Source organism: Brachyhypopomus gauderio, chromosome 3 (assembly GCF_052324685.1).
Source record: "Brachyhypopomus gauderio isolate BG-103 chromosome 3, BGAUD_0.2, whole genome shotgun sequence".
NCBI lineage: Eukaryota > Metazoa > Chordata > Actinopteri > Gymnotiformes > Hypopomidae > Brachyhypopomus > Brachyhypopomus gauderio.
Window position 1 is genome coordinate 22,539,044 of NC_135213.1, and position 24,502 is coordinate 22,563,545.

The window sequence follows — 24,502 nt, forward strand, 5'->3', positions numbered from 1 at the left end:
AGGTTTATAGACTAGTTGACAGGTATAAGGCTTGGTGTGGTAGCATATGGCCTGGTGTGTGTGTGTGTGTGTGTGTGTGTGTGTGTGTGTGTGTGTGTGTGTGTGTGTGTGTGTGTGTGTGTGTGTGTGTGTGTATAGACTGGTGTAGGAGTACAGGGCCTGGTGTGTGTATACACTGGTGTAGGTGTTCAGGGCCTGGTGTGTGTGTGTGTGTGTGTGTGTGTGTGTGTGTGTGTGTGTGTGTGTGTGTGTGTGTGTGTGTGGACTGGTGTAGTAGCACAGAGCCTTGTGTGTGTGTGTAGACTGGTAGTACAGGGCCTGGTGTGTGTATAGACTGGTGTAGTAGTACAGGGCCTGGTGTGGTTGTGGTTGTGTGTGTGTGTGTGTAGACTGGTGTAGTAATAAGGGCCTGGTGTGCAGGTATATGGCTGGTGTGGGGAGTGAAGTGGCCAGCAGCAGGAGTCCAGCAGGACTGTATGCTCCCGCAGCTCTGTGACCCCGTGCTGGGCGGCCCGGGCTGCCCCTGCGCCTGTTTTCCCTCCACTTCATCTTCCCTCCTGTCATGAAGACGGATCAAACAAAAACACCAAAACACCCTCAGTGCCCTGAAACCGACCTGCTAGAGTGACAGCAACAGGTTTCAGTGAGGAGCAGTGACTTCGTTATGACTCAAACCCACCTTCCCTTTGAAACATGCAAACATGGAAAGAAGACAAACACACACACACACACACACACGCGCATTCCCTTTCTTTAAATTAACATAAACATGCACCCATGCACACACAAACACACACTGAGGCAAACAAAACACACACACACACGAGCGTGCACACACACACACACACATACACACACACACACATACACACACACACACACACACACACACACACACACACACAAACATACACACATACACAAATGTACAGCTCTTACACAGATGGCCTCCACAAACCACAAATGCTGCGTAACCCCAGCCCCCTGCGGTTGTGGCTGGGCCCAGATTGCCAGTAAAGAGGAGGATGCTTCATGGCTCAGCTATTTGCTGGGTAAAGGGAAAGCATTTCTGGCCGACCTCAGCCTCTTCCCATCGGCTGGTCTGCTGCACTAGAGCAGAAGGCTGCTTAGCACCACGAGGCCAGTAAGAGGACAAAGCATGAACACCGACCACAATTATTTACCAATATACTAATATAAACATGTGCTGTACATCATTCTCAACACGACCTAAAGACCTGAGATGGTTTCAAACCTCAAATACACTGAAGTAAGAGACAAGACCCACAACAGCACAACAGCAAGCCGCCAGTATAAACACTTACTAATAACTTGGGCTGAGAGATACAGTGAGAGGCCAGAAGACTGTGAGTGAATGATCCAGACTGCAGAAATAACAGTCTGACCACATTCACAAAATGGATGAATCGTGTACAGACTATATGATTATCAATGATTAACAGTGATGTGCAAATATGCATTATGAGCTAACCGTAGCCTTTTCAGGAAAAAAAAAGACTTTAATGGTCTACCATGACAAACTATTTGTATAAATTTTTTAGCTACTGCCAAACTGAAGGGATAGTAAAATATAAGTTTTCAAATTATAAGTCAAAGAATGTGAATGAATGATGTAGACTATGTACAGAAATAACAGCGTGACCACAGTACAAATTGCATATTATGTGCAGATTATCCATGATTACAACTAATATACACAAACTCACATGCATTGACAGTGTCAACAGTCAAACATGACACCTTTCTATATTGAATAAATATTTTAAATGCTATCAAATTCAAGGGCTAATGATTTTCAAATATTAATTTTGATAGCATAAAATATACTTAATAAACTTTGAAATTAATGGAATGATTAAATCAATATGGCAAACCACTTCTGTGTCTCATTAATTTACATAACACATTCAAACAGGATGTTTGCTAAATGATCCACATAAATTATTCAGATCACTTTAATAATTTAGCTCCAGTAATAGCAGTGGCTTTCTGCTTGCATATTTCCCTTCCATAAGTGGATGTATCCATGGTGTGGTGCTAAAAGTCCAGTATTCATCATGCAATTCCACATAGGGCAGCGTGAAGAAAGGCATTACCAAACTCCACTGCTGCCCCCCCGGTAGAAAAACCACTCACTCTGGAGGCCACGAGAGGTGGAGAGTCCTGCTCTGGTGGTGTGCAGACCGAGCAGACAGGGTCAGCCCCCCCACCATGCCGCGTGTCAGGCTAAATTGCACAGATCAAGAAGAAAAAGAAAAGAAAAAAAAACTAAAATGGTATTTTTAAGGAAGAACAAAAAAGGGTGAACTGGACGTCTGTCCCATGTGGGTGTCCACTTTATATTTTACAGACAGTGTTCCTTTAAAAGGCCGCGCCTGGAAATCCCATTAGATGTGCATATAAAATTCCCCCCATGATTAATAGTAGATGCGGCAGGGCTGGGTTGGAGGGTACCAACATGTGGCCTGCAGGACTCCGCCCCTGCAAGCTCACATTACACTCCATAAACTTACCACTCTTTCCCACCTAAGCGTTTAAAAGGGAGGGGGATCACTTGACAGGAATGCCTCAGAACTGTGAAAGCAGCCCGTAGAGCTGGGAGTGGATACAGTGGGCTAAGATTTAAGCTGAATGAGAGGGTGTGAGAGTGTGGATCACAGCTCCATCACACACGGCCACTTTCAGAGGGAGAGGAGAAGAGGGAGAGAGCTGTAGTGACACTACTCCTGGAGGGCGTCTGACCTCACACTTCACGCCGAAGGAGCTTGAAACTGAATTGCGTGGAACACAGATTTGAGCGTTGCTGGTGACGGGGACTCTCCACGATGCACGCCTAACGCTACGCGCCAAAGTGGATGTTTCTCATCCTGCAAGTGTCAAGCAGCCGCATCTCCCAGGGACTCTGCCTTCAGACCGTGCGTGCGTGACCCGTGCGTGACTGCGTGCGTGTGCCTGCGTGCCTTGCACCTCGCGCGTGTGCTTCAGCATGGATCAGCCGGCCAGCAGCTGCATGCGGAGCTCGCACGCGCCCAGCGCCCTGTGGGGCTGCAGCAGGGGCCCTCACCCAGGCGCCGGGGCCGGGGCCGGCTTGCAGCCCTACCAGCAGGCCCCCTTCTCCCTGCACCAGAAGCACGACTTCCTGGCCTACGCCGACTTCCCCGGCGCCTGCCTGCTGCCCGCACCGCACGCCTACCCGCGCGAGGACAGGCTGTACCCCGCCGAGCACCACGGAAGCTACCAGCGGACAGAGTGGCAGTTCCCCCCGTGCGAGCCACGCGGCAGGGGCCAGGAGCCATGTCAGGCAGCCGGCGCGGGGCCTGGTGGAGGGGCGGACGTGGCCGGCGCGGTGGCCGACAGGCTCCCGGGGACAGTGACGGCAGGGCTGGAGGGCGAGTACTCCCCACAGGGTGTCACCCTCGGCGACACTGAGAAAAAGGGCTGCAAGAGGAGAAGAGAACTCGCAGGTGAGCACCATGATACATTATGGAGGTGTAAGCAGCTAGCAGGTCAGAAGGGTGTTCAAGATTCAAGAAACTCTATCTACATATACACATACATGTGAGTGTGTGTGTGTGTGTGTGTGTGTGTGTGTGTGTGTGTATATATATATATATATATATATATATATATATATATATATATATATATATATATATATATATATATATATATGAAAAAGAAAAAAGTACCAATTTAAGCTGTTACTTTGATAATTCTGCAGTTTTTCAATGTTTTATAATTGTCATGTTTTCTCAACCTGTAAATACCTAAATTCTAAGTTTATGTTTAACTGAAATACAAGCAAAACTGAGGCATCTTTTAATTATTACTCATACACCCATATCGGTATTCATCAATATTGGTATTCATCATGCCAGAAGTTTTGCATATTAATCTGCTCTTGCATGTTCTGCTTACACCACTCCATAATGAGTATTTGATACACACTGGATTATGCTTACAGAATTGTTGCCCAAGGTGCAAACAGCTCACAGCAGGATTTAACAAGGAGCACTTCACACCCACCCGAAGTAAACATATTAATACGTAACAACTTAGTCTCTGAAATTATATACAGGAAAACAATTAGAACAAAAATAGTTTAATGACTTAGGGTGGCAACAGGTATGTGCATAGTGATTGAGCCATAACCCATTAATCTTCCACATATTACATGCATTATGTAGTTTCCTTCTATTGTTGAAGCTCTTGGGCTCCCTGGTCATATTCAGACACCTATTCAGTTGTTAAAAAATACATTTTGTTTGTGCCATACAAAAATATCCAGGATTATTCTTATGATTCAGATTCTTTTAAATGCCTGTTAAACAACCTCCACACACTCTGCTTTAGTGAAAACAACACAGACAAAAAAGCCCAACAACAACACAGTGGATAAACTTTTCCAGAGGCAACAAAAACAGTAGAGAGGCCCAGTGCAAATCTACTATTGTATGGAATCTAAATCAAATCAAATCTCTGAATGCGCTCGACGTGCTGTCCTGTGGGAGCCAGAATGTCAGTGAGCCCTGTGGTTATGGTTAATAAACTCCGGAAATGATTAAGTCCATATAACAGCTCTGGAAACAAGCGTTATGCATCCTTCCAATTTCATGCTCTTCTGAGGAGGTGAGGGGTGCCGGTGTCACATCTGGAGCAGGCGTTCACTTCAGACTTCAGCCCCTCTGTGGAAACGGAGGAAGGCCAGTCGTTCTGAGAAAAAAAGAAACTTTCTCAAAGATAAATATATTTCCCAAATAATGTTTGAGTGGTTTTGTAATTCAGTGACTAAAAAGGCCGGTTTTGTATTCTCTCTCTGTCTGTCTGTCTGTCTGTCTGCCTCTCTCTCTCTCAAACAGTCGTGAGCAACTTATAGAAGTGATTAGACAGACTCTATCATGAGGCCCTCTCCCTAACCAGTATTCCCCAGCCTCATGACTCATTATAAATATATAACCCTCACTCACTCGTGGTAGAAACATGGCAGACCATGTCTGTGATATAACTTTCCTGTGATTCCGCTCCTGCGTTCTTACCCACTGACATTTTCCTGTCGTTAAGCAGTAACGTAATCCTCACAGAACACACTCTCAAAATGAGGAAAGCACACTGTTCCTAAATGTATTCCCAACTCCGACGGAAACACTCCGTATGCATATGCATGTGACTGTATCGTGGATTTGGCAAAGTGTCCAGAACAAAATTAGCATGATGCAGTGTGTGAAGTGGTAGGTGTTGACAAGATAATCATTCCCAGCTTTGTTTATGTTTTCAATGGGTTGTCACTTCATGTGACAACAAGACACTTACTGATTGTACATAATTGTTAACAGATATGAAAGTTAAGGCCAAAACCAAATTCTCTTTCACAAGACATGAACGCATCCTAATCTCACACAACAAAGACTCCAGTCAGATGATACGCCTGCCATTAATCAATTCATTCGTTTTTGCAAAGTAAAATCTCCATTTAATAACTACAGTGAACTGGTCAATAAAGATCACGAAAAATTCGCTAATTCTAATTCTACAACCCAGACGTGACTACCTTTAATGATATGCCGCCAAATATTGAGCCTCTCCTATTTTGTTTCGTAATGTTAATTGTCAGAAAGCGAACCCTAACTGCTGACTTCTTTTAACTTCATTTACACCAGCAGCTTTAGCGTCCTGGCCATAACGGACCAAATGCTGTCGGTCCAGGCGCCCTGCTGAGGTTAGAAGCTACTCACTAAGGCTTTATAGGCTTTTGCTAGAGAAATTTATTGGAGACTGTTTGGTGGACACACACAAGCTCGCGCGTGCACACACGCATACACTCCCACACACACGCACACACACACAATGCCAGGTGTTTCTCTCCAACCTTCCACCACATGTCCATTTAGTGCTCACTGCAGTGTACTTAAATCAATGGGATTTTAATGATGATAATATGGCTCACCCTTAAAGCCGCACTAGCCACAGGTTGCCGTGGGTATGAAGGCGCTTTCTCCCGTTGCTAGAAATCTGTCTGGCGCACCCCCGCTCACATCTGGCCATATGACTGTAGACCATTTCACAGTCTGGCCTCGTGGATCTGGCAAACGCCAAGCACAACTTCTCCCTTTGACAAATTATAGACATTTCGTAGGCATTGCGTCACCTCTTGGTGGTGCTACCGATGCTGATATATGACTCGGGAGCTCATAAGTTTAGGATGGCAAAAACAACCGAAGTCCAGCCTGTTTGTTTGTAATGGAAAATGCTCAGTGTGCTCTGTCTTTACACATTGTGTTAAGTATTTTATTAACATCTTGACAACAGACAAAGGCTCCAGCTTTCTCCTTCACACAAAACTATATTTTTTGTTTCTGCTCCAATGTGACTTGTCAGGTTGTGTTAAATTACAGTGGCAAGGAGTGCAGAGGGCATGAAAGGAAAGACTTCCCACACGCAACCCACCCACCCACACACACACACACACACACACACACACACACACACACACACACACACTTACTTCAGCTGTACCCATCCAAACCTTTGTTCTTTTGACAGCAGATTTAACTATGTTCCGGTACATTCCGTCCTAACGCGAGTCCTCTGTGGCCAGTTCGGTGTGCCCCCTCTACCTCGACACACCATAACTCGGGCCCAAGCTCTCTCTGATCTCCCTGCAACTCCGCTCAAGTGTGTGGCCTGCGTGGGTCACAACTGCCAGTAAACTGTGTCGTAAAGAAGGACCATTTTAAAAGTAACACGCGTGTAACACAGGCCAGCCATAGTGTTCTGCTTTAATGTTGCATTACTCCTTTTGAAGGGAAATCCATGTAGTACAAATGACCTTGTAGTTATAAAAAAATGTGCAATTGAGTCTGTGAAAGTTGTGAGTCTAAAATAACAGGAACAAATGTTTAATATCATAACACCTCTTCACAAAGACCTGAGCTGAAACAAAGGCAGAGCCTTAACTGCTTCTCTTGGTACCTGTCTTGTTCAGATATTCAGGACTCTGGCTTTAAGCCCGACTCTAACTGCAAGGCGCGGAAGGAGCGCACGGCCTTCACCAAGGAGCAGCTGAGGGAGCTGGAGGCGGAGTTCACCCACCACAACTACCTGACGCGGCTGCGGCGCTACGAGATCGCCGTCAACCTGGACCTCACCGAGAGACAGGTAGGACAGCAGGCCTTAGGAGACTCTCCGCTCGCCTCCCTAGGAAACCTTTATCAGATTTCAGCAGCTGATCCCACACAGTCTGAAGGAGGTGAAATGGGAGTGACATGGGGGAGGCTGGTGCAGACCCCCTCATCTTAATTTTAATCAAGCCTTCGATAATTCTGATATTTTTAAATTGTTTTTACATGTGGACTACTCTTTATTCCTGTCCTAGATGGCTTTCCCAGGCCCCCAGCCACACACACACACACACACACACACACACACACACACACACACACAGAGAGAGAGAGAGAGAGAAAGAGAGAGAGAGAGAGAAGATCCCAAAGCTGTTCAATCCCTCTGCACCTCTATCTCCACTTTTTCCAATGCAGTCAGCATTTTTTGGCTGAATGCCGCGCCTTGCGCTCAGATAAGTGGCAGATAGACCCAGAGAAGGGAATACACTTAAAAATAGTGTGGGAACAGATGGTCTCTGCTCCTGTGTTTCCATGGGGAATGCTGAGAGGGATGCACAAAGGTCACAGACTTTTCTCCTCTGAGTTTAGCAGTCAAAAGAATTACATCACAAGATACTTGATTAGTCACCACAAAATACCTTAATGTACATTAGAATACATCAGACGCATCAGAAAAGATGGGATTGTGATTTTCATAGATTTTCATATAAGCCTCGCCATTGCATATGAAAATTAGGATCAAATATGTAGGGATTTGACTGTATAGTGATGATGTGTATTTTCCACAGGTGAAGGTGTGGTTTCAGAACAGACGCATGAAGTGGAAAAGGGTGAAAGGTGGTCAGCCTGCTTCTCCTCATGACCTGGAAGCAGATGAGATGGACTCTGCAGCCTCACCCAGCTCTGAGTAGTGTCCCTGACCTCCATCTCTGTCTGCAGAAACAGGCCTGCACCACTTTGTCTCCTGGGACGACTGGCTGCCACAGACGAGCCATAAATATGCAATTAATATGATATGACATTTCCCATAATCCTCTTCACACATTCAGAAAACCTGTATGGATGAAAGCATTTGGGAGGGCCTCTTGTCTTAAGAGACTCTAATTTGGATCCACTATTAAGCCAAAATTCATGTTGCCCACTCATGAGCTCATGAATGCGATTGGTATCAGAGACTGCTTCTCAACTGCAGACACCACCCATGCTGCCGTAATGACACTGTGATGTGGGGGTGTCACCAGACAGACTTTGTGCCATGACAGACCAGTAGCTGCAGAAGCTGAGCTGCACCTGCTGTGACTTTTCCAAAAGGCCATCAGGACGGCTTCTCCTGTCCCTGCCCGGGTCGGCCTTCCATCAGCAGAAAGCTGTTTTCCCGCTCAAGTCACGCTGTCACGTTGTTCACAGAATATAGATTTTTATATATTGAACAATTGTTTTCTTTTTTTCGTACCTTTTTTTTCACATTGATTGTAGTTGATAAAACACAGATGTCGCATACTGAAAATTGCAAACATAATAATAAAAAATAAATCATTTAAAAATGGGAACAATATTATGTTATTTTTTAAAACCTCAAATGTTGAATTATGATCTGAAAAACCACTAAGACAGCTTCTTGGCTTTTCTTAAATCTCTGTCTATGTTTTGGCATTTTTGTGTAGGATTGAGTCTGCTTGGCATAACTACACTGTCTAAAATGTTTTATAAAATGTATATTATTTCAAATTCTTCAAGCAATAGAAGTTAAAAATGATTTAAAGCTCTCATGATGTTCTACATCAGATTCTTGTGATGAACATTTAGAAATAATAACCTCTCCTCTGTCACATGTCTTGAGCCAGAGCTAGAGATTTATTAGTTTTCTATCATTTATAACAGTCACTGGACACACAGTAGAACCCCCAAAGGAAATACCTTTCAGAGATGGCAATGTTCAAATTTCTTTTGAGCCATTGTTCGATGAAACAGATCTCCAATAGCCTCTTTTCCATCCTGCCGAAAATCTACTATCGAATTTAAATCTTTTAAATTAGACAGAACACTGAAATCCTCGTTATGGCCCTACACCTCCCACAATGTGTTAATGTAAAATGGCTGTTGCCTGAGGGCCCCTGTGCTACCTCAGCTTCAGGTCCTTGGCCTTGTGGCTAGTTTTGACGGAAGCATCTGGACCGTTCGGGAAAAAAAAAAAAAATCATCAATTCTTGCCCTAACTGGACATGGGGTGAGGCCACTTGGGCTGCCCGGTGCTCAAGACGTCTGGAGCCCTCGCACTGGAGGAACACAGCGGAGAAGAGGAAAGAATAGGTGGGTACGCAAGAAACGACAGCTTCTCAAGAGCAGGATGTTGTTGTAGCAGGTAGCCAGTCATCCAATTTCCTGCTTCCCAAAGAAAACAGCGGTAAAGCATCCAGAGTCCGGAGTGGGGGGGGGGGGGGGGGGGGGGGGGGCTTACAATGGTGGGCCTTCACCGTGGCCAGGCCGGCCAAACAAAGGCAGGAGAGGTGAGTGAACTCTATGCTGGGCAGACACAGGAATGGTCGCACACACCCACGGCAGGGGCGAAGGCTTCCAGTGCTGCTGACCCCAGCGAACACAGCTGCTCACAGCTCGTCCTTCATTGCTTCCTCTGCATTCCACTCTTATGAGGACTATTATTGTATTAGCGGTAATGGCTGTCAAAACAAACTGTACATATAAGCCATAATTATTGTGTTAGAGCACCTAAAGCAGGAGCACTACAGTGGGTAGTGATTTTTTTTACACCTATGACATTTTCTAAAATAAATACTTTTAACTGAAGTATATATAGAGATTAGGTTTCCTTTATGCAGGGGGGTTACATTTCATATGTTTAAACAAGACATTTTTTCAATTCACATTAGATATTAAATTGGTACAAGATAAGGCACGAAGAGACAAAAATAACAGCTAGTGTGTATATATAATTTAAGTAGGTAGATTAATATTACATGCTAAGTTGTCCCAGAAGCAAAAGAAAGAAAACATAATATAACAATACTCAGATTGCACAAGCTTTTACTGAATTAGCTCAGTCCTACGGAAAAAGATGAGACAAAAAGCATGAATCATGAGACATTTCTTCCCGTTGTGTCCTGAAGAATGCAGTAACGTAAAGGACCCGTTGCTAGCTGTCAGCACTAGCACAGAAGACAGAGCCTTCTCCAGCCAGTGTGTGATGATGAAAGCAGATTTAACTTTAAAACATTCTTTAAATAGCTTATGACTACAAATTTTGTGGATATGACCATTCTATGCCCAGTTAAGTAAAAAAAAACAGTAGTTAGACAAGAAGCAATACTCTGGTCAGTAGTTAGACAAGCAGCAAGTGACTTCACTTTATAGACCAACACACATGCTTCCTGAGTTTCACTTCGGAGTAAGAAGAAAAAAAATTCCTCAAATCTGTATTTATCTTCAACTTTTTCCCACATTGGGCAGATAAAGATTTAAAAGCTTTGCTTTTGCTCTTGAAGCAACATGGTGAGAAAAAAAGTAATCATGTTAAATTCAAACAAAGGCATTGAGTTATTTGTGTTGCACTGATTCTTTCTTGCCTTAATTCCATTGCATTACATGCAGTCTAAAGATATGTCACAAGCACCAGATTGCTCTGGCTTTTATTATGAAGTGTCCTGATTTGTGGTCAGTGCTGGAGTGAGTGGTGGGTGGAGTAGGGTGGGTGGGGGTGGGGGTGTTGACAGATAACCAGAACACTGTATGTCAGGCCTAAGAAATGGAATTAAAAGCATGACTCACAGGTCCAGTCTCAGTACCACTGCCGATCTGCAGATCACGTTTATATAAAAGCTCTCAGCTACTTTTCACGGTTTCCTAGATATGCGTTTCCACAAGGGACACTAAAGTATTCCAAGGCTGATAAGAACCACATTTACAACATCAAGCTTTCACTATATAGCACAATTGTCATTTCCATCATTCCATCACTGTGGGGTTTTTTATTGAAGTAGGCAGCTATAAAGTGTCTTGTCTTTTGTAAAATCATGTGTTGGACAGAAGGTTTGTGACTCATCAGTCACTGATAACAAATCATGTCAAAAACGTTCACATGAATGATGTCATGTGTAAAGATCTATTGTATGATACATGGCACATTTTGCTTACATCACTCAGGAGTTTTAGTCATTCATGTATAGTGCAAGAACAGAATGAACCTGAAATAGGGAGAACTATATAGTAGGACTATAAAACCTGTATGTTCACCCATTATAAATGTAAACACCTACAAACTGAAGCTTTACAACTCCAGTGTGCTGAAGCACAAAGCCTAAACAGCCTGAAGGATCCTCACGCGCCGTACTGAAGATGCCTAATACTTCACTTTTACATGAGATGCGTGTAGACTCCTGAGAGAAGCATTGTGGAGCCCTGACTCTTCCCATCAACCCCCGTGGGACAGCACCGCCAAAGCCTGGGAAGTCTGTCCTTCTTCAGGCCATCAGGCCTCAGAGCCGGCCTGGTGCAGCCCTGTGTCTCCTCCTCCTCCTCCTCCTCCTCCTCCTCCCAGACATGTCCCTGCTTACGTCTCCTCTGTGCTTCGACCCACCTGCAAATCTGCTTCCCTTTTCTCCACACCACTGCCTGGTTTTTGGCCCGCGCACACGGGGGGGTTCAGTGTCGGACAGGAGGAGAGGAGCTTGGGCGGAAATGCGCCATGGATCCCGCGTGGCCTCCCGAGAAAGCGTTTGAGCTCCAGAGAGGAGGCCAGGAGAACGCGGGTGCAGGAGCGCACGCAGCTTAACGGAAGCGTGGTGCGTGTCTGAGTGCGAGTGTGCGGCGTCTGTTGAAACAGCTTGCATGTATGCGTAGGATGTGGTCAGTGAAATGTCTGTGCCCCCCCCCTAAAAACTGCTCTGATGATTAGTGACCCCCTTAGGAAAAGTAAATCTTGCAGTTCCATTGCACAATCAGTCAAGATGGGCCAGGACTGCACAGTGCAGCTTTAAATTATGCGGGACTTCCTGTGGAGTGCCTGGGATGGTTCCTATAGCGAAGAGGAGGAAGAAGGCCGGAGATCATTCTGCACAGGCGAGTTCTCTACCTGCTCCGCTCCAACTGAAGAAAGGATCCAGGCATCTCGACGGGAGGCTCCTGAAATAGACACAAACATCATCACTCTTCTGGACTGAAAGAAAACACATTTTGTTGTATGTTAAATAAACATTAGTTGCAATTATCATCCAAATCTTGGGCAATAATCATGAATGGATTGTTCTGTTAACATTTTTGTCCTCTTAAAAGATCAAATATACTCATTCCATAGTCTTAGTTCCTGAGTAGAAACATTAGACCATGTTCACTCTGGTAGACATCCTCGAATGGCAGCGTCACTTTCTAAACAACAATCACACACAAACAGCTCACTTTTTTTTTTTTTGGAGATCTGAAGTTTTCTCATAAAAACTTTTAATTTCTACTTTTACTAAGGAACCTCCTCACCAAAATTCAAGATCTCCTAAAGGCTTTAGTGCTGTTGTATTGATTGAAAGTGATTTCTACCCTCGTTTGTTGCCCCTCCCTGTTTTCTGTCTGCCACCCTTAGAAGTGTCTGCCTAGCCCCTCAGTCCCTATTTAACAAAAGTCTTAATGTCTAGTACAATTGGTGTTGACATGTAGAGGTGCCGGCTTTTATGAGAGACCCGGCTGACTGAAATATGAGCAAAGGCATCGGTGCTGGATCACCACCACGCCACTGCCTGGACTACCCATAAAGACACTCTGTTTGAGCCTCATTTTAATTGCCCCAATAAATAGCAAACTTGGATTTTGACATAAGGACCAAAATGTGTGTGCGCCAACATTCTCTACATTCTCCGTTAAAGTTACTACAGCTTCACATCATCGTCGACGTTTTTGGAGTTGGGTTTGAGAACTGAATATGTCAGAGAAATCTAGGTCACATCAGTTCCAAGCATATCTACTATATATCTGCTGAGCATCTCAAATATATGACATGGCTGGTGTATTCTGTCTTAAAGGCAAATGCCAAAGCAAAGAAAAGACTGATGAGTGATCCAGGCAGCTAATTCCTTACAATCCTGCGATTGTTACAATGTAATTTAAAGATTAGATGAATTCCAGCTCACTACCATTTTATTGAGAAAACTGCTGTCATCTATAACTGCATAAGCTTCGTGGACATAGACACACACGAGCTGTGCGGTTGTCAGTGGTCTGCTGTGAGTGTGTGTGTGCCAGTGTGAATGGCCACCAGAGGATCTGGTGTTGTGGGCCACTGCTGCTGAGGCATCACTCAGGTCCGTGCAGCCACGGGAGAACTTCAGGAGGAAGGGTGCGCCACGGACGAGCTGCATGAAGAAATAAAACACGAGGTGCGCACGCAGTTCGCACAGCGATCCTGAAACCCTCGCGAGCAATTTGTTTCCGCAGTTTGGAAGGCAAGGCGAGCCAAGTTATTCATATACCTCCTTTCATAGACAGGGGCAAACGTGAAGGCTTCACATACGAACAGAAAAAGCTTATTACACCCTGAGCTCTGTCTGAGATCTTTGTCAAGAAATATATTAAAAGTTCACATATAAAATGTATTAAAATTGACATATAATTTTTTTTTAAGATAAAACTAAAGGTCTAAGAGAAATTAAACAGAGTTAAAGTAAATAAAATGAAAGATTGAGAGAAATTAAGAAGGAGACTACAATGCATAAGATAAGGAATATATTAACAAAGAAGGAAAATAAAATATTAATAATGAGAAGGGATGATTTTTACCTGTGAAAAATATTTTTAAATTAAAAGTAAACCCACATCATGTCTTTAATCTCTGAAAGTGTCCTTTGGCTAGTGACTGAAAGAGTCTCACATGAGTTCGATACAGCAGGCATCATGTAGCTCAGGCATACATCAGGTGTATATGTGTAACATCCAGCAAGTACCTGGTACATATTTTATTGTAATACAGTAAACAATCAAGCTGAAGGAAACTGATTCCACTATGATGCACCATGGAGATAAAAGAGAGTGCATGCATTCAGACAGGTATAAAACGCCTGTAGTACCTCACTGACCTTGTAGTACCCCACTGACCCTGTAGTACCCCACTGACCCCACTGTACTACAACATGCCATGTCATGCTTCTCTTCTCCCCCCAGTGGTAAGGGCAACACTAACCATTAGTCTGCAGTTTATCTCCAAGATTCGAGCAGACACAGATCATACTCACAGTCTCCTAACCTCCCTCACCTCAACACCCCCTCTGCCCCCCTCCGTCTTCTCTCTTTTCTCTCTCTGACCCCACAGTCAGACTCCAACTCCCATAAGGCCGTTGGGGGTGGGGGGGGGGGGGGGGGGGGGGGGGATTGGCTGAGCCTTGGCGTGACAGGCTGGGATTTCTGGAGCCTTGGCTTTAATATTCTCCTTCCCGCACTGTCTTTCATCAGAGCTGTGCTGCTGGGCCAGGGCTTGGATTTCAGCCTGCGTCCCTGCGCACCACGTGGGAGGATGATATCTAACACATGCCCCCATGTGTTCATCAGACAATGGAAGACCTGTCAACGTCTGCTCTCTCTTTCTGTCTCTGTCTGCCTGTCTGTCTCTCTCTCTCTGTCTGGCTGTCTCTCTCTCTGTCAGTTTCTCTCTCTCCATCTCTGTCTGTCTGTCTCTCTCTCCAAGACTGTGGTGCAGTTCGCTTGTTCGATGCACGCGCACCCACCTTCACGCCACCTCCCTACCTACACCACCTCTTCACCCACGCTCCCTCCGTCACCGGTCTCGCGAACACCACCCCCACGCTGCCTCTAATTAACACCTGCTTTCACGAGCATGTTCCCCAGTCTGGCTAAGCTGTTTGGTCTGGGGAGGATTAGTGAGGGACCAGTGGTAATGCTCTGCCTGCGTGTCCCGCTCACGTCTGAGGGACATCGAGCCGTGCGGCACAGACGGGGAGCGCTCCGCTCTCACGCCGGCCCTGGCTGGCACCGATGCTGAGTGGGCATCTGGCCTGGCGTGCCGCCCAGCACCCGGGCCCTGTGACCTGAGCTAAATCACAGCGGACGTCTCCTTACCATGCCAAGGAACTATGACTATACAATTGCAACATTATGAAATTCATACTTTTACTCTCAATTTAAATAGTTATTATTACTACTGATTTTCTGAGAAATAGAAATAATATGTTGTCTATTTACCTTTTATAAGGCTCAGGTAGAACAGATAACCAGTAAACCAGTGAAACAGGGCATAGTCACGAGCAGGCAACACTCAGATACAACTGCGATGTCATAATTTAGGGACACTAGCTACTCTGCACAGACACAAACAGTCTGCACAGTCTGTGGAGGAAGGAAATGAACATCTCTAATTCTGATTAGCACATTCGTCTCCTCAGACATAACTGCTTAGGTTCACCAAGTACAAGGAAAACGTTTTGGAAATGCCGTGAAGTTTTTCCCCATGGACACAAGTGATCTGAGTTTCCACAGAACGAATCTCATTTTTCTCTGTCGCCGCCTTCCCAACACGCTGTGCATCAGCTCCTCCATCCAGCCTCGGTGAGGACAGCCTGCGTTCTCTGGCCAGCGCCTCCTCTGGTTTGAAATGAGATATCTGAGAACAGCTAGCTGTGCACACAGCCCTGGGCCAGCCTGGAAACAAGGGCTGAAACCAACAGCCTGAGGTCAGGGGGGAAGCCAGGAGGTTTTCTAATGAGACGTAGTGCAAGTTGTGTTAAAAAAAGGGCAGGCCCTCCGGGGGAAGCTATACAGGATTTCAACGTCACTAAACGTGCTTGTGCACACACACACACACACACACACACACACACACACACACACACACACACACACACACACACACACACACACATGCACCCACACTTGCATGCAGAATTAAGTGAGAATTTCATGAACAGGATGCAGTGTAAGCTAGTGGCTAACACTTAAATCAGAGCTAATGGAGGTTGTGTACTCAGCCTCCCCACCCACCGATCTGAATATTATTTATCCCGAGCATATGATAGGAAGCACAGAGTGTATAACTCTCAGTTTAAATGTGCAATGATGCAAAGATATATGGAATTGCAATAGACTCCTACCAGACATGACTAAGTCTTTGTCGGCCCTGGACTTTAAGCCTATCTAGACCATAAATCCTAGAGACAGGACTGGGACACTGAAAAGGCCCAGCTGTTTAGTGAGCACATCAGTTAGTGCACTCACATCAGCAGACATCAGTGGGCAGACAGGCTGATTATGGGACCGGAACCTCGGACAGCTGGGGGAGCTGTTGATGGGCTTACACTCTTAACCCCACACCACACGTTCCTTTGATATAAACTATACTTTGATTTAGGAGTGGGGAGCTCCCAGAACCCTAGCGAGGCACCATACGACATGGTGTGTGTGAAGCCATCTACCTTCCACCATTCAGCACCCACACCGCTCTCACCTGTCCTGCCCTCGCAGCGATTACGATGAAACTTCTCTCCAGTCTGTGGAGGAAGTCTCCACAGGGTCCAGGAGGCTCGGTTTCCCCCACGGCTGCCCCTCTAGATAATGCAGCCCAGGACACCAGAGCTCAGGCGGTGTCCAGCCTGGCGCTGCCCAGTGCAGGAGCTGGGACCATGGGCTCTGCATGCTGACCCAGGCCCACTGCACGCGGGCCTCCTGCCCCAGGCACCAGGGCCGGGTCCTCCCTCTCCTGTAACTCATGAAGTGTTGCTCACACTCTTGGCTCTCTCTTGTCCCGTGTCTCTTTGGTTTGACTCAGCGCTCACAGCCAGCAGCAGGCTGTTCTCGTTTAGCGATGGAGGTCTGACCCTAAACTCACGCGGTCCGCTTTCCCCTCTCAATCACTCTCTCCCTGCTCTTTACAGCTCACAGCAGCTGGCCACAGCCTCACGCTCCCATGGGCTCTGGAGAGAAGTTGAAAGGATGAGGCAAGGTAGGACACAGGGACAGGAATGAAAGCCATTAAAGCGTATGAATGACAGATGTGAAGTTCTGAACTGCCAAGGAGTCGACGTGACGTACATATACAGAAATGGGGGTTTGAAAGCTGTAATAATGCATCGATAATTATAAACATGACAAGCCACTGCACAGTGGCAGAGTGTGCGTGAATGCACCGAGATGCTTTTAGCAGCAGCCACTGAAGGACTGCAGGAGAAAACACTCAGCTTGTTTAGCGTTTGGCTGGCACTAATCTGGCTATGTTTTATATGGCCTCTGTTCTCTTAGGGTATGCAGTCAGACATGGCTGAGACTAAACACATGGATGGAGAGGCCTGCACCTCCCCCGCACCTCCCCCGCACCTCCCCATGACCCTTTGTGAAAACCAGGAGACACGTCGGAGGAAACCCGAGCTGCAGCAAAAACAGCTATGAAGTCAGACCTTTATTTAAGGAGTCAGGCGGCAGATCTCTGATATCCCAAGTGTTGGTGTGCAGTGGGGTTGGGGGGGTGTGGCCAGGAGGGGGGTAAGGGGAAGATGGGGTGGGGTGGGGGGGGGGGGGGGGTGGAGGTGATGGAGTGGGTGGAGGGGGGGGGGGGGGGGGGGTTGGGTGAGGTTTGCGCTGCTGTTTTCTGAACGGCTGCCAGGAAAGTTTAATGGCTGTGGAATTTGGACAGGAAAAAAGCGGGCTGGAAGTTTCAGAGGAAGTGGGGATTTGTGGCTCACGCAGCACCTCTGTTTGTGTTCTCCCGGAGCGCCTCCTCTCCGCCTGCTCCCGCCTCGCTCATTGTGAGGAAGAGCGTCAAGCACTTTTCCACAGATCAGCCCGGCTGCCTCGGGAGAATAGGCACCGGCGACACGCAGGCCACGGTGTGTGTCCCTCCATGTCCACACCCTTAGCATAAACACACACACACACACACACACACACACACACACACACACACACACACACACACACACACACACCCACACCCACACACACACACACACACACACACACACACACACACACAGCATCTATGTATACACAGTACTGAACAATAACGTGTCAACAGCAACTACTAAACTCTAACTTTATGATTTTACATATAGTGTGGGCCATATTTTGAGGGGAGGGATCATTGACATAATTGACATAATCATGAAGGTTATTTGATTAAACAGAGAAACACAATCTCATAAGCAATCAACAAAACTATTCTATGCCATTCTCTAGACCCACAACCACGTTCTAGTTGGTTTCCTTGAATGACCTCAAGCATGGATGCAATGCACTGCTAGCTTCAGTTTGTTGACTAAAATCTTCCATTTGCCTGATTTTGCTTTGCTGAACTGTCTGGCTTCTCCCTGCCCCACACTCTCTGCCCCACACTCCCTGCCCCACACTCTCTGCCCCACACTCCCTGCCCCACACTCCCTGCCCCACACTCTCTGCCCCACACTCCCTGCCCCACACTCCCTGCCCCACACTCTCTGCCCCACACTCTCTGCCCCACACTCCCTGCCCCACACTCCCTGCCCCACACTCCCTGCCCCACACTCCCTGCCCCACACTCTCTGCCCCACACTCCCTGCCCCACACTCCCTACACACCCCAGGGTGAATTTATATCACTCAGAAGGTTACCAGTTCCACCTCAAGACCTCATCATGCCAAGTGCCATCAAAATATCCAAATATCATTTGATAAATAAATCATACACATATCTCTAATGAAATAAATAATGTTTAATATATTTGGCCCTATTTAACAACAACCAGTAACAGACATGCTGTGCATTACCAGTCTCCACATGTTTCTTATCTCTAAGTCCCAGTGGTCCCAGTATGGAAGACGCCACTGGTTATGGGCAGTGGAAAAGCGTGTCTCTGAGTTGTGTCTGCCCACATGTCCAGTTGCTGTCACTGGTAATGACTGTGCCTTTCAGCCTGCTCCCTATCCCTCAGCCCACACCTGCATCCAGAGGCCTCCGTGCTGAGGCCCGTACCCTGACAGCAGCACCACGACCCGCTCCGTGAAGCGGCTTCAGCCACATCGGGCCTGACAGCGCCGGCCACATCAGACTCACCAGCGTCGGCTAGAAATGGACATTTGGGGGGTGAAGAGGTTTTTGCTGCGCATTGATCTTTGAAGTTTGAGGATGCTCTTAGTGAACCGCGAGTGCGGTTGACCGTGTCGGTAGAGGGGCGGTGCGGTGCAGAAGGGGGTGGGGCAGGGCGGAGTGATCAGGGGGCCCCTGACACATTTGTGTGTAAAAGGTCTGTTTCCAGTCAGACTTTGTCATCAGGTTCAGTTCGAGAGGTGTGAAGCCAGACACTCAGAACTGCAGCACAAACGGACAGGAGGAGGAAATGTCCACGAGCAAATGGCTCACACGTGAGACAACGGGTTGAACATAAAAACCTACCACATCACCCGAGGACGAAAGAGAGGGAAACGGCCGTCATAATCCTCACGCGGCTGCTGCAGAAAGTCCCCTGCCTGGAGAGGTTGACAACTTTTAACACCAGAGCTCCGTCCGAGAAACAATCTTCTGACAACACAGACACCTCTAGACAAACACACTGGGACTCATATCAACCCAGCACGTGACAACAGAGATGACGGCCTGTGGTTATCAGTGCTCTGACCAGAGGAGAGTCAAATATGTCCAAAACACATTCAAATAACCACAGAGACACAACAAGGCAGGAGGAACTGTTTACGTCTTTCATCCATCACATTCAGCATGACACCCAATGGTTGTTTGGCTTTGGTCGTTTCCAAAGTAATATCACGTCAGAGAAGGATTATATCTTTTCTCCACATATTTTGCTTTCATACACAGGCTACTCTGATGAATCATGAAGAGCAACATTCCCTGTGTTGGGCGAGGAGAGGAGATGAGGCCTGCACCTGTCTTCTTACAACAGACCAGTACTAAGAAACCAATCAAATTTGCATTTACATTTAGGGCATTTAGCAGACGCTCTTATCCAGCACGACTTACAAAGCAGATAAAGAGGTTCACTATTTGTACATAGATTAACCAAAAATCCCCTTTCATTCCTGTTCTGACTGACGAGTCTGGACACAGTGGGTTAAGGTGATCCGCTTTCCCTTCTTGACCCGACTGTCACTCTCTACCGTTTCCCTATGCGTGAGAGACCTTTCCCAAGAGAGGTGTGTGTGTGTGTGTGTGTGTGTGTTGGTGGCTGGGGTGCACTGGAACCTTGCTGGCTACCTGTAGCTGAGCTCCCACAGCAGGTCGGGCTGGAATAACGGGGCGTGTTTATTCAGCTGGTTCAGGGGAAAGAGGATGTGTTCAGGGCCTCATTAATCACGACCGCTTCGGAAGAGATAAACAGCTCGGGCCCAGCGGGGTGCTGACGCTCTGGCCTGGTCTGGGGGGTGAGGGGGGACAGGGCACTGGGGACAGAATCTGTCCACACTACAGGAGGATTGTCCAAACACTTGCTGGACAACCACACTGTTGTTAATTACATCAGTAAGCCTACAGCCTTATGTTGTTAGTATTGATGTAATTTGATCATTTACATCTCATAAGTCATATGTGGGCAAAACAATGCCAAGGAATCTTAGAGGATTCATAGCTATCAACAATAACTAAAATCATTTTGTTGATTATTTTCAAAATATGCAAAAAAAGTATCACTTATTAGCATTCTGAATGCAATAATCTTTAGAGGAATTGTATTTGTCTGAATGAAATAATTAAACAACAATGAAGTAATAAAAAAAATAACACAAATCTTTGGTGGAAATGTACAGAAAATGTACTGTAAAATAAATCACAGGGATGCTGCAACAAAGAAGATCTTAAGAGTAAAACCATCTTACATTTAGCATTAATATTGTGATTTAAAATATTTTATAAATATAGATTACATTTAAATTTGTAAATTAAATATCTGTCAATATATTTAGATAATTATACATAAAACAGTTAGAAATAAATGATTTTTTTTTACAGTAATTAATTCCTTTTTAATTTGTATAATTAGATTTTATTGAAGAACACAGAAGCAGCTTGGTTTCTGGAGCGAGGGAAGGCATGAGAGAGGAGAGGATTCCCTCCTCAGATAAACATGACGCTGGCGTTATGAACCTGCACCCTCCACAACCAAACAAGACGCCAGAACGCAGCCACTGACAGCAGCTGTTAGAGGAGCCCTCCAGAAGCCCATCAAACTGGTTACACAGTTCATCAATGAGCACACACTGCATGGAGATCAGCTACAGTGGAGCGGTTCTGGTTCCAACCCAAGTAGAGCGTTCACACAGCTTCATTCACCAATTGCTTTCACAGAACAAACTCATTTCTAAATCATATTTAAAATCGAGGAACGTTCCACACACCAACAAACAGACGGAAAGAAAGAGGGAATCTGTCGTCTGGTGCAGACACAGGGCCAAACGGGTGTTATTCTACACTCCCCAGCCCTCTCCTGTCCCTCCACTGAATACAACTATGCTGCTGAAACCCAGGGCTGCTACACCAAGCCTCCTGTAATTACCTGCTGGCCTTCCAAACTCCACACTTAGCCCATGTGTTTCCGTCTAGCCGGGCTTCCAGTCGTCCTCCTGGGCTGGAGCTCTCCGGGGACGCGGGGAAGGAGGCAGGCGGGAGTGCAGAACAAGGGGAAGGGAGGGAAGAGAGAGACAGCTGGAGGAGGGGGAGGCTGAGAGATGAAGAGAAGCTCAAAAGTACGTGGGGAAGAGGAGGCGACAAGGAAGACTGTGCACATATTTTGGTAGGAATGGAGGATGAAGATATCATTACCTTATGGGTTGGAATAAATATGGAAGACATGTTTGTGTAAGACTGATTTAGCTGTATATAAGAGATTATTATGCAAGAGTCGGGTGCATAAGTGTGCGTGTGTGTGTGTGGGCGTGCGTGCATGCGTGTGTGTGTGCGTGTGTGTTTCTTAGTGTACATTTACAGATGACAGTCTTCCAGTCCCTGTCGACTTCATTGTCATGCTTAAGTCTTTCCAAATCCCAGTTCCGCTGCATGACATGAAAGCCTAATAGGACAAACTCAGTCTCCACACACAAATTTATTTCATGCTATATCAATAAAATATCCAGTTAATATTAGCACTGTCAAAACTAACACAGATAGTATTCTTTAATTACAACAATAACAACAAAAGACAGTAACCCTTCCACATCTAAAGTTATTCATTCAGCGTTAGACGTGCAACATATGAATGAGTACAGGCAGAGAAGACAGAATTGAAACCTCTGCTGCCATCTAGTGGAAACTCCATTTAAATAAAAAATATATATTAACTGGGAATTACCAGAAGCATTTATTCTGTATATAGTGCGTAACAATATCAGCAAGATATTTTTTAACGGCAAAAATAAGTATGTAATCATTTAATTATTTTTAACCCAGAGACATATTGTCAATTGCAAAACCTATAAATTAGCGAAATACTATAACAATAGGTTGCATTCAACCAGAACAATTTTCAGACATTGCTATAAATCTAAGCAATTTTCTTTGAGGAAAGAATACCCAGGAGTTTTCTTTTCATGTGAATTTCCTGTTTTTAAGTTAATGCCATTAGTGACCACTTGGTGGTATCTGTTACCACTAAAGAGCCCATTATCATGCCAGGAATCTTTCTGACTTGATGGTTGAATACATGACATTCAGAGTTCATTTCAGTGTTCTGTTTGCATTAGTGTTACACACACAAAAACTCAACAGCATGGCTTCATACAGTGAGCACCTACACTTCAAGCATGTCCCTTTGCATGAGCCGTATATCTACAATATGAACCTGGGTTTGAGAGAAAACAGACAGACACTGAATTCTCAAGACAACCGCAAACTAAGGTCATTTTAATCAGTAGATCCACCTTCATGTAATACTCGTGTGTTCCTCTCCAGAAAGAACGGAAGTCCGAAGCCTTTCCCATGAGCCTGCCGAGGTGGGAGGGATATTTACTTCTGACAAACAAACTGCTGGATTTACTTCACTAGGCCCTGTTACTGAGAGATAGTACCATAAAGCATATCAAGCGATTTCTCCGAATGATCTACGTATGCCAGCAGAAACCCACCGATGCACATGATCACAGTCAGATGTCTCCTGGACAGGGTGATGCAAGTATACAACTGTTTGTGTTTCTGTTTACTCAACGACACTGCCGTCTCTCGCCAGCTTGTGTCTTAAAGGGGCGGTATCGACTTTCACCACGGGAGGCTTGGTCTTGGGAAACTGGACGCCTCCCCGCCATTCACATTGTCCACAGCTGAAGAAAATGTGATCTAAAGGTGAGGCTCCACTAATGGCGATATTTTGACCAAGGCAATACCAAGGCTGCGATTTACCTTGGCACCTTGTCTAGGTCAACGGAACGATACTCCAGAGCAGAACAAAATGATGCCATCTAAAACTGAGAGATTATTGCGTGCATTTGTTGAGAGGAAACAATCCAGGAGTCCTGCAGTGTGAACACAGCCAGTTGAACCGTTTTTTCTCACCTCAAAGTTACTGTACATACCATATTTACACAATGATACGTGAGAATGGTTCACCGCAGGGCGACCACTTAGCCTGAATGCCAAACGGATTCTGCCTCCCACATATTGTAATACTCCACAAAAAAGGTTCTCCAAAGAGCTTAAGTAACAAATGGCTAAATGACCTCTTTTGAATCTCATATGATCATGGAATGGCAATTGTAACTGGATAGCGTGGAGAAAATGGTACAGTCAACTCCACCCAAGGTACTCATCTACGCATCTGAGATTCCTGTGCCAAATTTGTTTTAGTTAGTTTTTTTTTTTTTGTGGAATGTCTCATATGATGTGGAGGAAGCCAGACCTGAGTTAGGTTAACTAATAAGGTCAGATTTTACTAAGAGCAGCTCAAACAGATGAACACAACAGGTGGTGTGATATGTGATGGCTAATTGTGGAACACTGTGCGATTTGACTGCTATTATTCAAACACCTCATGAAGATCAAAGAGAAACAGCCCATGTTTGTGTTCGTCTTTTGTTCTTTACCAAGTATGAATTCATGTCCAGTTATCTCCAGGGCGGCAGATAGTTTAACAGCTTATTAGGGTCTAATTAGAACTAGATCACTAGAAAGTCCCTGTGATCTATTTACTTGTGGTCACGAATACATCTTATGTTTTATTTCAGCTAAGATGAAATAAAACAAAAATAAAATACATGTTTAGAGATCTTGTCTATGTCACAGCCTTGCTTTTCTTCCATGCTACATTCTTTGTAAACTGTTCACTTGATTGCTGGCCATCATTTCCTCCTTGGTAAAGAACCTATTTTCTGGGTCACTGACCCCACTAAGGCAGTCATTTAACCACTCAGGAGGTCCGCTAATGCTTCAGTACACTCCCCTACACAATCATCACA

At 45.6% G+C, this 24,502-nt stretch overlaps 1 protein-coding gene and 1 long non-coding RNA gene across 2 annotated transcripts; one reads left to right on the forward strand and one right to left on the reverse strand.

Moving 5' to 3' along the window:
* The first annotated feature begins 2,472 nt into the window (after positions 1 to 2,472).
* meox1 (mesenchyme homeobox 1) lies at positions 2,473 to 8,681 on the forward strand. Its single transcript, XM_077000470.1, has 3 exons — positions 2,473 to 3,485; positions 7,004 to 7,176; positions 7,928 to 8,681. The coding sequence occupies exons 1-3, from the start codon at positions 3,008 to 3,010 to the stop codon at positions 8,048 to 8,050; spliced, it is 774 nt and encodes a 257-aa protein (XP_076856585.1). The 5' UTR covers positions 2,473 to 3,007; the 3' UTR covers positions 8,051 to 8,681.
* Positions 8,682 to 9,972: 1,291 nt separating this feature from the next.
* LOC143510777 (uncharacterized) lies at positions 9,973 to 21,846 on the reverse strand. The gene is made up of 3 exons (XR_013130081.1): positions 21,616 to 21,846; positions 17,829 to 17,990; positions 9,973 to 12,275 (listed from the first exon to the last, which is right to left on the reverse strand). It is a non-coding gene; the product is annotated as an uncharacterized LOC143510777 (long non-coding RNA).
* Between the last annotated feature and the right edge of the window lie 2,656 nt (positions 21,847 to 24,502).